Raw genomic sequence first — 16428 nt, forward strand, 5'->3', positions numbered from 1 at the left:
TCAAATATTTCAGACGATGATTTTTTTCAATCTTTCTTCAATCCTTGATTGACTGAGAAAATTATTTACAGGTAATTTAACAAGGAACAATTTTCGACACTTTCGTTACGACGGTCGCACGTGAACGTCGGTGTAAAACTTGCACATCTTCGGCACATTTCGTAGATCCGCGAGACGTCGACGTGGTTCGAGAAACCAAAAATAAGAAGAAGAAGAAAGAAAAAAAAAGAAACAAACAAACGTAAACAAAAAATGAAAGTTAAAAACCGAAAGTGGCCGGGGATGAGGTCGGAGGAAAAACGCTACTTTCGCGACACGTCGGTGCGTTAAATTAGCGGCGGCTTTGCAGGTCCGACGACGACTGTCGAGCCATCGCCGGTTACTGAGGACTCTAGAATCTCCTCGGTATTCAGACGGTGGAAAGAGGAGGAAAGAGGAGAAAAGAGGGAAGAGGGAAGAGGAGTGACCTAACCGGGCCCCTCCAAACGCCTTATGGCCACCGCACACATCGGTATACCCACTCTGTACCCGCACGTACGTAACCGGGCGTCCGGAGACACGCGGCGGTGCAACGGTGGACGACGACGTTCCACGATCAAAACATACCTCGTCCGAGCAAGGTACGTACGTATACGTAACGAAAACAAAGCCAAAAGAAAACACACAAAAACAAAACGAGAACTACCCGTGGAAACGCGTCGAAAATTCTACGACGACACGTCGGTGTCCCCGAAATTTGGGGAAAATGAAAAGAAATAAATTTAAGGCGACGAGGAGAAAATTTTTCACGTGCAGGTGAATAAACGTAGGTAGGTGTGTACGCGATAATTCACGACTAATGTACATACAGTGTATACATACATACATAATATAATAAGCGTTGTTCCTCGCACCGGTCATACCTCCGGAGGGACAGCTGAAAAATACCTGTCCACCTTGAACGAACACCCATATCCTCGCCTTTCTTTAACTTTTCTTTTATTTTTTTCCTTTTCCTTGTCTTCGGGGCCTTGACAATCTCATCCGAGGATCGCGATACACCCGACACACGGCACACGGTGCAGTGGGTACGTGTAACGCTTTTTTCGCCGTTACACTTCTCGCGCGTTCATTCATTCGAAAAATTCTCACGCGAAATCGTCGTTCTTTCGGCACACCGTCGGACACGATTCGCGATTCATCGCCGCGGGTAGCTCGTATCCTTTATTTTTATTTTCGATATTAAACTATCGGTGTTCGGTGATACCGGTATACTGTATACATACGTACATACGGTTCAGTTATATGGTCCGTAACCGGGGATGCCATAGAAAAATAATTCGCGCATCGACCGCGAGTAGTTTTCTATTTTGATTTCAATTCTTTCGTTCGATCATCTTTTTCGTTTCCCATAGTACGACGTTGTTGTATTCTCGGTTTCACGTCGCGCGGTATCTTCCATATATATACATTATACGTACGTACGTATACGTATGTATATCGCGTGTACGACGCGTTATGCGTGGCGGCGGCGGAGATAGATGCGTCAGCCCCGTAAAAGCGTGAATTTTCTAAATCCTCTCGCCCCCGCAACGACCGCAAACGTGTCTCCGCATCTTAATGGAATTCGTTTAAAAGACGCTCCTAACTGCACGGCGATGATGCACCGCCGATTCCATATCCGAATTATATCTCCCTCTCACCGTGAGCGTAAAAGCAATAAACTTTCGTATACACACATATATCTGTGCGTTACGCCGAGTGCGTACACGCCTGTGCACGTCATAATATATTATATGCAGTTACGTATGTCCTGCGTACGGTGCGGCAGCGTAGAAAAAAAAAAAACAAAAAACAATAACAATAATCCACGCAAATTGATATACCCCTCGCGAAGCGTTGGTGTATACTTTTGAGAGTCTTGCGTTCTCGCGGGTAGTCATTGTGATCGGGTGTACGCGAAATACCTGGAGACGCGTTGCGGATGACGTCGTCGCAGAGAAACCGGAGAGCGTGCAACGTGGACGTATTGTACATTTTGTGTACATGACATAATATGAGATACGGGAAGACGATCATCTCTCGTGACAAAAACAAACTAAACTAAAAGAAAAAAAAGAAAAGAAATAAAATAAAATTACTCGGGACGCGTCTACGCGCTATGGGATTCAGAAACCGCATAACCCGTCCTCAGGTTTTACCGTGTGACACGGTTGCGTGATGTATATTGTACGTACTTGTATACACCTACCCGCCGCGCGACGTTACGCGTAAGTCTATTTCTGGCCTATAAGTTACTTCCGTAGTTGAAATTACGTACGTACGTACACGCGTGCAAGTTTTCAGCGGTTTTATACCATTAAAGTTCGCGTGTGAAGTAACCCCTGATTTTATCCCATCCGCGGTCGGGATATTCCCAAATTCCAGACACCCAGCGCACGTACGTAGTTGTTATCCGTTCCACGTAGCCGACGGTGGAATTTGTTTCTTTGAGAGAGAAATAAATGAGATTTGTTAATTTCTTCGTACGATGTAGCTGTGAATTTTTTTGACCCACGCACACGTTGCCGATATTCAACGAGATCGTGAGAAATTTATCCGCATTATTCCCGCCCGAACCACTGACAATGAGTTAATAGCTGGTGTATTGGTTGAGGATGGAAAAATTTTGAGGACTTGTAAAAGAAGAAAGGGAGAGTTGTGTTCAAAGAATTCATGAGGATATCTGGTTTGAGCAGTTCCCCGTGTTCTAACCGCCCTGAGACCCTCGTAGGGTTTTAAAATGATGCTGTAGGGTCTGCTGGCGCCGAGTCTCGCGATTAGGGCTGCTGAGAGCTCTTTTCGGACAACGTACAATGCGAGCTTGAATACTGAAAAGAATTTTTTCTCTACCGTTTTTTCACTTATGACGAGAAAACGGGATTTCCGGATGCTAGAAATTTCCGAAAACTCAAGAATTTCGAATAAGAATACCATAATAACCGGAATGAGAAAAAATTTTGATTCTTGACCCCAAAATTTTCGGCCAAAAATGGAGTATTCTAAAAATCGATCGTATCACGCTTTTCTCACGTATTTTGACCCCAGGAATCCGAATTTGGAAGAAAAATTGACCTATCTCTAAAATTGACCGAGTTATCGCCAATTTTCAGCTTTTTGGGGTCAGAAACGAAAAATTGATTTTATAGTCTATCTAAATGTAATTTGAGCTCAGGAATCCGAATCTGGAAGAAAAATCGATCCATCTATGAAATTGACCGAGTTATCGCCGAATTATCGCATTTTTTGGCATAAATTTGAGGATATCTCGAAGGGAAAAAATCGTAGCTCTATTTGGACAACGGATTCGTGTTCCCGAGGTCAAAATACATAAGAAAAGTGCCATACGATCAATTTCAAAAAATAAAAATTTTTGGTCAAAATTTGAGATTTTGTCAAGGGGTACCCCTTTGGATTTTTTCAAATTTTGACCAAAAATTTTTATTTTTTAAAATTAATCGTATGGCACTTTTCTTACGTATTTTGACCTCAGGAACACGAATCCGTTGTCCAAATTGAGCTACAAAATTTTCCCTTCGAGATATCCTCAAATTTATGCAAAAAAATGCATAAAAACGGCGATAACTCGATCAATTTCATAGATAGATCAATTTTTCATCCGGATTCGGATTCCTGAGCTCAAATTACATTCAAATAGACCAAGAAATAAATTTTTTATTTTTGACCCCAAAAAGCTGGAAATTGGCGATAACTCGGTCAATTTTATAGACAGGTCGATTTTTCTTTTAGATTCGGATTCCTGAGATCAAAATACGTAAGAATAGCATATAAAACCCAATTAAAAAAATTATTTATTCTTTGCTCAAAAATCGAATTTTTTTTTGGCTTTTCAAGGGTAATCTTACATATAATCAGCTCAGGAATCCGAATCTGAAAGCCAAAATCATCTACTCATGCAATCGATCGAGTAATCATCAATTATTCGCTGTTGGGGGCAGAAAAATGAAGACATATCGATTGGTTTTAGTCGTAGACCCACTTTGAGTCGTTGCAATCCACACATGCGTCAAAATATTCGAATTATTTGGTCTACGAGCAAACTCGAGCTTTGCTGGAGTCAGCGTAGCCAGCAGCGTAGCGCTTTGTTATGAGACGTCACCTTGGGGGCTGTGCAGAGGTGACGCCCCACAACAAGACCCCTCGCTCGTGGCTACCTGACTCCAGCTAAGCTCGGACTCCCTCGTAGACCGAGAAATTCGAATATTTTGACGCAGAGATATCCTCAAATTTATGCCAAAAAAAGCAAAAAAATAGTGATGTCTCGATCATTTTTCGAGATGGATCAATTTTCCTTTCAAATTCGGATTCTTTCTTGCAAAATACGTAAGAAAAGTGTCATATGATCAATTTCGAACATACTTCATTTCTGGCCCAAAATTTTGGTGTACCCCTCTGGATTTTTTCAATTTTTAGGCCAAACATGGAGTATTTTTGAAATTGCTATTTAGCGATAACTCAGTTCTCAATTTCTTTGTTCTCAATTCATCAATGTGGCATGCTACTGAATATCAAGACTTCGAAAATATTATTTTTTTCGCTGCAGCAGTAGCAGAAGCAACACAGATCTCTCTATTTGAATTGCAATATACGTACATCGAAGGAATAAAGACGAGAATAATGAAAAAGAATCGCACTACCTCTTTGAGTTTCACAGAATGTAATACAAGCAGTGGCATAAGAATAAAATGTATATTAATAACGTGCGTCTCCATAAAAATAACGTGTTCTTTTTACCCCCTTGGTCTTCCTGCCAAGATTTTCCATTGTAATGTACGCAGTAGAATCATACCTTTATGCTAACTAGTTTGCTACGAACATATGAATTTATTTTCTCACCACATTGATAGAGGCACGAATCCATACACATTTTCACCAATTAGAGTCGAGAAATATGTAACTTTGGTGGAACTTTTGTAAAATAACGCTAGAGTTATTTAATTTTTCATTGAACAATTATATTTTTGCAAGCTTTGCCGCGATTCAGTTATGTGGCGCCATCAATTGTCATTACTCGTAAGATAGGATGTTAGTTTAAAAATTAAAGGTCTAGGTCCAGACTGTAGTGACATCTGAAGCAGCTTGACATACACGTGTCAAAAGTGTCAACATGCCAACAACCTAATCGTAATTAGCAAACACTTGCAACGGTGAAAACTTTAAATTGTATTTGAAACGTGCTAAATAATCGACATCATTTCAAACCAGCATCTTTAGGGAGAGTTTTATTTGAAAAATTAAGAAATAAAAATAAATAACAACAAGAGAATAACACGTTGTCGACATATTTTGTAACAAAATGTGCGGGAGGTATGCCTGGTGAGTTCCTAACGAGGCTTATGCTCTATCCTCGGCTAATTACGACGATTATAATAATTAGAGCGTAGAATGCCGTCTGGAAAAACCATGAGGCAAGACGGCGAGAAGCACCGAAGCGCGAATGACTGACAATGAGGTATATAGTTTAAGAGTTGTATGCGTTTCTGCTTCTAGTACATTGGACTCGAACGAGATATGTGGCTCTTGTGGATACAAAGAGCAGAAATTCAAACAGTTATCTTGGCAATCAAGCGATATTGGGGATGGAATGACAGGCTACAGTCCGTCCTACAATCTAGCACCGAGAGATGTGACTCCTTGCATCGTTTCGGGCAGTCATTTTAAATCTAAAGAAAAGCAAGTCTTACATCCCATGATATGGGGAATGATACCGCGATGGCACAAGGTCAACTAAATTCCCATGTGACTGAAATCATTTTTTTGTTTTTCTAGTATCTTCACTTCAGAAATAAAGCATATATATTTTTAAGATAATTTTCCAACAGGGTGATTATAGAAAACACAGCATGACCACTCACAATGCGCGATCTGAGGGTTTATTGGAATCAAAATTATATTCCCAGCCATTAACCCAAGGTCAAAGATGTGTAATATTATGCGAAGGTTACTACGAATGGAAGACCAAGAATAAAAATAAGTCAGACCCAAAACAACCCTATTTTATTTACTCTAAGCAAAATGATGGTGTTGAAATTCAAGATAGAGACACTTGGAAAAACGAGTGGTCCATGGAGAATGGCTGGAATGGAATAAAGCTTTTGAAACTAGCTGGAATATTTGATTCCTGGTTAACTGTTGAGGTATTACTATCAATTTTTACCCAACAACCATATTTGGGCTTATTGAAGAAAAAATTTTTCCAACTTGCTTTGTAGAAAAAAAAAATATACAGCTGTTCAATGATAACTACCGATGCCAACAACGTTTTATCATGGTTGCATGATCGAACTCCAGTGTTTTTGGAAACCGAAAAAGAAATTTCCGTGAGTATAACACCGCTGATTATACTCACAATCGTCTTATTCAACTGCTTCATATGTATATTATAGGACTGGCTCGATGACAAAAGTATTCCAGCGACAAAGGCTATCAAAAATTTACACGGACCAACCGAAGACACTCTTAAATGGCACCCCGTAGATCCAGCAGTCAATAATTCGCGATTCAAAAGTGATACTTGCTATCACCCTATCAAGTTGGAGTACGCATACTAACAATGAGATGTGCATTTTGAAAAATCTAAAAATTTATGCGAGCAGAATAATTCCATTTCGATTATTTGGTTTTTTTTAGAGAGAAGAAGAAGCTTGCTCCTTCTGGTTTGATGGCATCCTGGTTGAAAACGGGACGCATGTCGACCGATAAAAAAAAATCATCCGATGATGATTGCTCGGAGCCCGATGTTAAACGTTCAAAGCTGATGTAAACTAATGCTCTTTTATCCAACATATAAAGTAGGTTTTGTAACAGACGTAATCTCGGGCTGTAACACTTGTACAAGCCATCGAAAGCCAAAGTCACTAGTTTCCTAATGATATTAGTCGTGTAAATTGCGACAAATTATTTCTGATTATAAGCAGAGCTTTCTTTTCTCTTCCTTCTTTTTTTGTATTTTTTATATATATCATAAATGTAAAGTTCGTCCACCTAGACTTACTTTTTGTGACAGTAAAATCATAGTTTTAAGATAACTTTCTTGAATATTAATCTAACGTTGATCCAGAGTACAAATGTTGATAATGTAATACGATACGCTAAGATTAAAATTTGCAACAGCGGATTCTCGCGTGAATAATTCTGTGCCAAGTCATTGATAATGACCGTATTCGATTGAGCAAAGAATCCGAGAAGACTCATTCAATTTTACGTATGACGTGTATTTTTTTACGTTCAATGAATAAAGATTATTCTGCTTTTTCATATGCAGATGTTTCTATTCGCATTCCCTATAAAATAATGAAAGAAACGCATTCGCACAGCTCGTTTTACTTTGACTTGACCGATTGCTCTCGTTTCATTCGTCCCACATCGTCACGGACATGGGGAAATAAAATTAGAATAGGAAAAGTTAAGTTCTCCACGGTCGACAGCATCAAGGGCGGAATCGCGCGGCTGCATCGTTGTGCATGTAAGGTTGCATCGTTGCGTGTTGCATCGCGTTGCATCGCGTGCATAGCTCATAGCTCGGTGGCATTGGCATGCGATCATCAAGTGGCGGTACCCCCGAGATGTCAGCACCGCACGGTTATGCGGGCGTTGAGTTTTGCGTTGGCAGCGGTCGGCCTGGCCTGGATCTGGCGGAGTGTGTGTGCCGTGTGCCCCAAGTGTGCCCTGTGTTCGTCCGGAGTTTAACTGCGAAAATCACGTTTTCATATGGCTTGTCGAGTTTAAGTATTTGCGGAAACGAGGATTAAATTGGCAGTGATTGACGGGTGAAAACAGGGGTACAAAATGACCAGTGAAACGGGTGGTACGAGTAACGTAGAAACGGAATATTTGGAGATCAACTCCAAAGAGGCCTGGCCAGTTCTCTATCAGGTAGCCAACAAAAAATATCTCCTCGCTCGTCGCGCTTTATCATTTCATCTCCTCCTCTCCTTCCTCTCGATGAAATTCTCGCTCTTCTCGCCCGGCATTTGCGACTCACGAATTATTGTAAAGAAAATTAAATTAAATAAATTACGCTGCGGGCGACTACCCCGAAAAATCACCATCTTCATCGCCGAAGCTCCGAGTTACTTCTATTTTTTCGACAAATTCGGCGGCGCTTTACATTTGCCCGACTTTAATTTTTTTACTTTTTATTTTAATACCCAACTATCTATGTTATACGTAGTTACTCCGGATAATTGTTAATACCGCTGCAATGTCGCGTGTTAACCACTGCCCCATTTCATAGATTTAACCAACTGCTGACCGACCGCCTTCTTATGACTTTAGTACCTTACGTTGTAAAAATTGCACGCATCTACACCGAGGATTCATTGTGGGGGAGCCAATTTACTACACAACTTTCACCTCGCGTGTGTAAGAACGTACATGCGTTCGTGTGTAATTGTTCGGATAGATAAATACATGTTAAGATTTGCACTACCACCAGCAAGTGCTGCGATGTTTAAAACAAACAGTCGGATGACACATTAATGCGTATCCTGGTATTTTTTATTATTAAGCCTGACTAACGTCTCCTCTTCGACTTCCTCTGTCTCCCACTTGGCTTGGATCAACAATCTTGGATCATGCTCAAACACTCCGCCAACTCATCTATTTTTTTTGTTTCATAGCACATACGTAACGAATGCGGAAACTATGCCTATACTTGCAATGAATCTAAAAAACCACAACACAGAGTATTCAACCGCTACAGAGATGTTGCGCCTTACGATCATACTAGGATTGTGCTCAAAAAAGGTCCTTGCGACTACATCAATGCCAACCTTGTACAGGTAAAATTCATATTATTCTTTGTTACAAGTGATAATTATCTTCTAAAAGAACAATTTCATTTCTCAATTATTTTCACCTACAGATGGAAAGGGCCCATCGGCAATATATTTTGACACAAGGACCTTTGTCAAATACTGCCGGGCACTTCTGGCTAATGGTATGGGAACAGAATTCTAAGGCTGTGCTGATGTTGAACAAAGTTATTGAGAAGAGTCAAGTTAAATGTTATCAGTATTGGCCTCTGGAAGGATCTTCCAACCACACTATGATGTTCCCAGATGTTGGATTAAAAGTAGAATACATTAGCAAAACCGATGCATCCCATTACACGACCAGAATACTAAGGTCAGTTAATATTACTAGGAATTCATGTTATTTGTAGAGTTTTATATTTTGATTCACCGGTTATTAATTTCAACTCATCTTCACACAGACTGACAGACGTAGAGTCAAAGGAAAGTAGAGAAATATTGCATTTCCATTACACAATGTGGCCGGATTTTGGTGTGCCGCAGAGCCCTACAGCCTTTTTACAATTCCTTGCCGATGTTAGGCAGTCAGGAGCTTTGGACCAAAACGTTGGTCCGCCTGTAATCCATTGTTCCGCAGGCATCGGTCGATCGGGGACGTTTTGTTTGGTTGATTCATGCCTAGTACTGGTGAGTCCAGTTTTAAGGTTGATAAAAAATCTCAATTGCAAATCGCAAAGGGTCTGATGTTAATAACCGAAAATGTCCACAGATAGAGGAAAATGGTCTAAACTCAGTGAATGTTCGAGATGTATTGTTAGAAATGAGACGGTATCGGATGGGTTTAATTCAAACCCCGGATCAACTACGTTTCTCCTATGAAGCAATAATAGAAGGGGCCAAGCAGTTGCCGTCCAACAACGTGGTAACTAATACCAATTCACGGTAGCACATTGCTATTAGTTATTTGTACAACTACAGCCAATAAATTCCCGGAGTATAGTCATCGTTTCGTTTGTGATCTTTGTTGAAAAAATTGAATCAAGTTGGTCTGATCAGAAAACGATTAACACAATCGTTAAAAATCGATTAGATTCCAGAATAAACCATTTTTTGTATCTGACAAGCTTTTCAGAATCGGATATTGCAAATTCTTTGGAAAAGAAGTGTGTGCAACTTGACAATTAGATGAGAAATATCAATAAGATATCTTTTGAATTTGAATTGAATTGACGAATCTGTTTACTAATAGCATTGTACTACTGTGGCAAAAATCTAAATTCTCCAAAAATGCTGAATGATTCACTCTTTCCAGAACATTGGTACAAATGAGATACTGAACAATCGCTACGATCTTGTCAACAACATAAGCGATTCGTTAGTGGAAGAAGTGGAAGAAGAGGAAGATGAAGATGACACGCCTCCACAGCCACCACCAAGAGGCGAGTCACTGATGATGTCAGACTGGAATCCTAGTCCATCTAGCGAAAATGGTATTGCTTCGACTATTCAACTCTACAGCTTTTCCGATACCGTTATTAATAGTTGAAAAATTCACTAGCCGAGGACGTGAGCGGGCCACCGGATAAGCCATTGCCCAGTGAACCTCCTACTTACACAGAACCTAGTACGAGCCCTCCGCCAGCCAATTTCACTTCGGTTGAAAATAATCTACACGACCAAAATAACGACAACGTGGCTCTGCCCGAGGAACCACAAAGTGACTTGGATAATTGTTTCAAAGCAACTAGTCCATCGTCTAATCCAGATACGTGTGTATCCACTTATACGATAGAACATACATTTTTGTTTTCGAGTGTGACTAATTCAAAATTTTTCACGTGTGGTTTTAGAAAAAATCAACTACGGCAGCGTAACTTGGAGAAGAAAGAGAGACTGGCTGCTCAGGTGCGAGAGATGAAACGGCGGCAGAAGCAAACGGAAGAATGGCAGCAGCTCAAGAGGTCACTATTTAAGCCCCTTTCAATAGGCATAGGTGCAGCGATTGTTGGTGGGGGTGTTATCGCGTTTTGTGGGTACTTATACCTTCGCGGCTAGTAAACCCAATTTGAATAAAAGAGGTAAAGCGCGATCAGAATTATTGGTCATCGAATAAAATCGAAGGCAAGTGTGTTTCGGGTGAAATAATCTACCGCGAACTAATTCGAAATACATACCTACTTATATCATCATACTCGGCGTAAAATATTCGATAGTAGTAGTTTAATACAGAAGTACGGCATTGGAGGTGACGCGACAGGGGGAGTGGGTTCTTATAACGATCTACTCTAAAATCTGTTCGATGAAATTCAAAGTATCGTTTACGCGGAGTTATATCGACTCGGTGTATAAAACGCAAAACGTTACTTACGGGGCGTTCGCGGAACTCGAATTTCTTGTAAGCGTTATTCTATAGTAATTCAATCGATTAAATATAGGCACCATCTGTGATGTGTGAGCTAATAAAATGTCAAACCTGGGAGGCATACTTTGCCACTCTTAAGCAACAGAGGAATGATGTAGTCTGGATTTTGAAAAAAAAAAACTTGCCCACGACTAATCAGCCCCTTGTTCGTAACAAATATAAGATTTAAGCATTTAGAGAGTCTTACATCAAGCTTTACGTAGAAATAATTTTATACAACTAGGTATCCAGATCTAATTACTCGATTACCACTGACACCATACTGACCCAAGATTCAAACGTTCCCAAAAAAGAAAACATAAACAGAAAGAAAAGAAGAAAGAAATCAAATGATCGGTCGTTTTTATCGTCGATAAATATTATCCGTTGAAAAAAAAGTTACAGAGGACGAAATTGACTGACTCGGTAAAACACGAAATGGTATGATGTCGCGAGACTGATGAACCCCAGAAAAAAGATGAAACCTTTGTATTTGTATTTTTATATTGTGATTCACCCAAGTTTATAGAAAAAATATCAATGCAAGAATCTTTTAACGATCCATCAGCGATTAGGTTGCTCTGATAGCGTGAGAACGCGATCCTTTTTGATCATTTTTACTCTACGAGTTAAAGAAAGACGATGAGAAAAAAACAGAGCTAGGAGGATACGGCGGCAGAGAGTATTTGACTATTGATCACGCAGAGAAATCATTGCAAATGATATCTAGTGGTACCGTCAAGAAAAAAGAAATGTACTTCACAAATTGAAATAATGCGTTGCTCAGCAATAAAAATTCTTAAAATTGAATCGATGTAGTGCAACTTATGGGAGTTCTGCAAGCACATTTGAAAAAAAAAAGATGCACTAAGAAAATCGATGAATAGCAGTGAATTGTTCTGAAAACTTTACAATTTTCAATCTTCAAATGAAATTTAAAAATAAAAAATGAGTAAATTATTTAAAAAAAAAAAAAAAAAAATCCGGGTAGTAAACATAAAATTGAAAATTAAAATTAAAAAGAAGAACTAATTTTTCGAACATGTTGTAACTGCGTGTCCTCAGGGTGTTTTGTATAGCAACTTGTCGTGTGGCCTTCAAGCACATACAGCAAAAATGTTCGTAGAAAACGAACTGTAGAATTAAAAAAAAAAAAAAAAAAAAAAAAAATCCAGTACGATTGCGTCTGATTTCTATTTTGTAAGGGTGAACTGGTAATTCTTGTTCTACCGATTATCTCTTAAGTAATATAACTATTGATGATTGTTTATTGGGCAAGTTTGACAGTAATGATTTAAATGATTTGGACGTTGACTGAACATTCCTGAATTTGAAATTACTTTAAATATCAGTCCAATTAGACAGGCTTGTCTATGTTTGAAGAAAAATACGAGAGAAAATAACTAAACTGTTAATTTTGAGCTGTGAATATATAACTATAATGATTACTGATAAATAATTACATTATTATTGACTCGTATTATCATCATCGATATATGAAGTTTTGATAATTATGAGATTTTATTTTTTCGAATAGCCAGATTGAAGTTGACCAAGCTTTGCACTTGTTACCAGATCGTTGACTGTGGAATTAATTCTCGAATTCTAGTAATTCAGATGTATCCTCAGGCAGATAATGGGCACTCTATATCAATATTTGAGTATCATTCGGGCTTAGCAACAGTTCAAAGGCATTTCAAAACTTGATTAACTAACGATCCACGTTATACAAGTCTTTCTTATGCATTTGTTGCATTTCCGCAAACGAATTCATTTATACAATACACATGTAGGTGTACATATATATTTATACATAATAATCTAGAAGAAAGGAACAAATTCGTTCGAATGGCCTCTTATTAAACACTAACTATTCAGTTATTCATTTTCAAATCTTATTTGTAAATAGAATACACACACTCGTTTGGAATTCTGCAACTATTTTAATTATTAAACGACAGGGAAATAAAAAAAAAAAAACAATAAAAAAAAATGGCCTAATTTTTGTAATTTTGGCGATTTAAGCTGGAATAAAACGTATTACTGTACTATTGGCAAAGCAGTATACTTATATTACACGATACGTTTACATCATTCATAATCTGCAGTATATTCGTGCTCACGGATTATAGGAAACGCAAAATACCGTAGCATTCTCATCAAATTTAACTCTTTGTGGTTTATCTCATTAGCGAAAAAAATCACAATATTAATAATATTAAAGATAATAATATTAACGATAATAATAGTAATAATAATAATAATAATAATAATAATCATAGGTTTTGCTGTTGAATAAGCTTCACTGATTTTCCCTATTTCTCAAAGAGTTTATCTTCCAAAATGACTATTTAGTTCCTTTTGTTCGACAAATGAATTAGAATACCTAAACAATTGATTACATCGAGGGCTGATTCGGATAAAAAACTCTTGATCATCAGCGCAGTAAATAAGCATTCTAAAGACTGAGTACGATAAACCGCTTTCAACGTAATTATTTAATTACCCCTGCAGGATTTCGGGATAAAAGATGTATGTTTGCTGATCGTAATCCTTTCTCTAACACCCGAAAGAAAAATCTTAGGTGACAATTTTTTAGGGAATATATAAAGTAAATAATTGAGGATGCGAATTCACTATGTGACACCCTCATAACACAATTATCCTAAGTACAATGTCGATACATTGTTGTTTTTTTTTTAAATGCATGGTAAAATTTTTAATGAGAGCACTATGATAACTTTGACCATTTTTCAATGAAAAATTGAGTAATGAAGAAAAATAATAATGAAATAAATTAGAAATATATAAACTACACTCCATAGTTTGTATGAGAAAAGAAAAGAATAGAAAAATTGTACTATGAATAATTTTTTTGACAATTTACTCCGAACTTCGGATAATTATTATTATTATTATTAATATTATTATTATATCAATTTTCATTATGATTGCTGTTATTGCCATTATTATTAATATCATAATCCTTATTATTATTTTAATTCATTATATTATCATCATCATCATCATTGTTTCTATTGTAGTTAAACGTACGATCATTATTCAGATAAAATGCAATTATTGATTAGTCACTGAACATCTGGAACATAGCAAAGTGCCTATCTACGCTAACTCAATTCATAAAAATATAAGATAAACACGATGTACTGTTACAAACGCGTATAAACCCCTGCCGCAACAAATAGAAGAACTATTCTATGAAAATAAAATTGAAAGTAAACGTAAATAAAAGATTAAAGAAAGGAATCTTTGATAACCGACAATACTAAACAAATAATAAATAAATAAGCCCTCCAATTGTTCGAATTGCAGAGCAATTATTTGATCTGTTGTATTATGTTATTTTGGCTCTTTGACGTTTTTCTTTGCTTAGAATAGTATAATTAACAAAAACGAATTATGAAACAGAAAATATTGAGAGAATCTGGAATGGTAATTGTATTTATATCGTGACAAATCTACGATACAGTTGAACATACTAGGAGAATTGTCTGGAACAACTTGTATGGAAACATAACAACGTCAATAAGCAATGATAACCATGGATCTATACAAGTGACAAAAAATCCTTTTAGATTCGATATGAAATCATGTAACAGAGTCTTGCATTTATAGCAAAAATTACTGTTTGGTGTTATCGTTGTATTAGGGTACTTTTTAGTTGTTGTTATTAGATTGAAAATGATAATAAATTAACAAGAATATTGGATAGCTCTCATTTGTCAGAGCAATGTATAATAATTTTAGCATACTCTCAATCTGTGTAGAATGTTAGCGTATAGATGTTGCCAGGGAAGATGGAACACATTATATTATTGATTCATTTTATCACCGCTCATCTACTTATCGCGTTATTCTCTATGTTAGTATCTGACATTATTAGTCAAACAGTTGATCGATGAATTTGCATATTTTTTGAATGATTAGATCGTGGTCAATTACTATGAAAATTAGAAGAACTAATTATCTTTTAGTGTGTATAAGTTAACTTGCATCTACCCATCTTCTCACGCAACCTGTGATCTTCATCTAGTGATTTCTTTCAGATCAAAACAAAGCGAAACCGTCGAACTGACAGAGAGCGTACACGAGGAAGCTGAATCTTCAAATTAAGTCTCGAGCAAAGCCCTTTTTTTTCTTTCAAATATATATATAAAACGAAGATGAAAAGAATATTTATTTAATTGAAACATGAAACCTTGATGGATGAATAAATCACGTTGTTTGATACCGAAAGCATACTAAGAACAGCGTCTTATGCAATTTCCTACAACTGTCTCTGCGTTCCAAGACCTACGACAATCCCTGACTCCTCTGCAATTCTAAATTCCCATCGCCATTGTAAAAGTACGTGTTGGAGAGAACTCGGATACATAACACCTAGCTTGCCTACGGTTCTAGCGCATCTATTTTTAATTGCAACTCACATTCTCATCGACGCATTTGCTCCGTACCTCGACCGTTGACTGAGAATTTCAATGTCTCGACAATGCACATGTCTAGCAAACTCATGCTCAGAAATACAATTACATAGACATAATGTGGCACCGCTGTGCCACTCGATAAAGAATATTGCTAGAAAATTCAAAGCATGCGACTCACCCTCTCTGTCTCTTGTCTTTTTTCTGGATCTGCTGACCATTAGACTGAAATTCTTCTCCTTTTTGCATACTCCTCTCCTCTCGGCTACTTATGAGATGATAATCCAAATCCAATTTAGTTGCACAATTATAATCACTGAACTGCACCGATAACATTTTGAACGCGTAATGAAATTATTCAAACTATTGCGCACCATGAATTCTCGGGACTGTTGAAAAAACAAATGCCAACTAGCATGATAATCGTATTCTCACTGATATAGATTCTTGATCGACGCCACAATCCAGAAATTTCGATTTCGATAGATTCTAATTAACGATTTGAGACAAATAACTGATAATTACCTTTGATATCAACAATAAAACACCCGAAAAGGACGCAGCGTCCAAATCGGTTGCGTTGCCCGCCAAACGACCGTTGAAACTTGAACGAAGTTTCTGTTTTGTTTTGAGCTCCACGGCCACCTTCACGGATACACAAACGATCAATGGATATACCGCACTCAAAGTTCCACAAGTTACTTTTGAATTGGCTCTAATGTATGATAATCGCGCATTTCGAGGTAAATTACACTGATACGAGATAAGAAATTGGTGAAAACAGATAGCC

The 16428-nt window shown here is 37.7% G+C and overlaps 2 protein-coding genes across 6 annotated transcripts; both read left to right on the plus strand.

Moving 5' to 3' along the window:
• The first annotated feature begins 405 nt into the window (after positions 1 to 405).
• On the plus strand, positions 406 to 7296 carry LOC105684976 (abasic site processing protein HMCES). 3 transcript variants are annotated; one of them, XM_048659359.1, is made up of 6 exons: positions 406 to 620; positions 5530 to 5761; positions 5862 to 6176; positions 6252 to 6359; positions 6426 to 6577; positions 6670 to 7296. In XM_048659359.1, the coding sequence occupies exons 1-6, from the start codon at positions 493 to 495 to the stop codon at positions 6800 to 6802; spliced, it is 1068 nt and encodes a 355-aa protein (XP_048515316.1). In that variant the 5' UTR covers positions 406 to 492; the 3' UTR covers positions 6803 to 7296. The 3 variants fall into 3 exon arrangements, with proteins under 3 accessions (XP_048515316.1, XP_048515317.1, XP_012254160.2); XM_048659360.1 differs by lacking the exon at positions 406 to 620 and adding an exon at positions 1855 to 2249; XM_012398737.3 differs by lacking the exon at positions 406 to 620 and adding an exon at positions 5102 to 5355.
• A 350-nt stretch (positions 7297 to 7646) lies between these two features.
• Positions 7647 to 15462, plus strand: LOC105685001 (tyrosine-protein phosphatase non-receptor type 2). 3 transcript variants are annotated; one of them, XM_012398787.3, is made up of 9 exons: positions 7648 to 7914; positions 8661 to 8822; positions 8906 to 9168; positions 9257 to 9482; positions 9565 to 9717; positions 10108 to 10285; positions 10354 to 10564; positions 10646 to 10756; positions 15264 to 15462. In XM_012398787.3, exons 1-9 carry the CDS (start codon positions 7828 to 7830, stop codon positions 15328 to 15330), a joined length of 1458 nt encoding a protein of 485 aa, XP_012254210.2. In that variant the 5' UTR covers positions 7648 to 7827; the 3' UTR covers positions 15331 to 15462. The 3 variants fall into 3 exon arrangements, with proteins under 3 accessions (XP_012254208.2, XP_012254210.2, XP_012254209.2); XM_012398785.3 differs by lacking the exon at positions 15264 to 15462 and having other exon boundaries at positions 7647 to 7914; positions 10646 to 14935; XM_012398786.3 differs by lacking the exon at positions 15264 to 15462 and having other exon boundaries at positions 9565 to 9714; positions 10646 to 14935.
• Positions 15463 to 16428: the final 966 nt, after the last annotated feature.

This window comes from Athalia rosae, chromosome 8 (genome assembly GCF_917208135.1).
Source record: "Athalia rosae chromosome 8, iyAthRosa1.1, whole genome shotgun sequence".
Lineage (NCBI taxonomy): Eukaryota > Metazoa > Arthropoda > Insecta > Hymenoptera > Athaliidae > Athalia > Athalia rosae.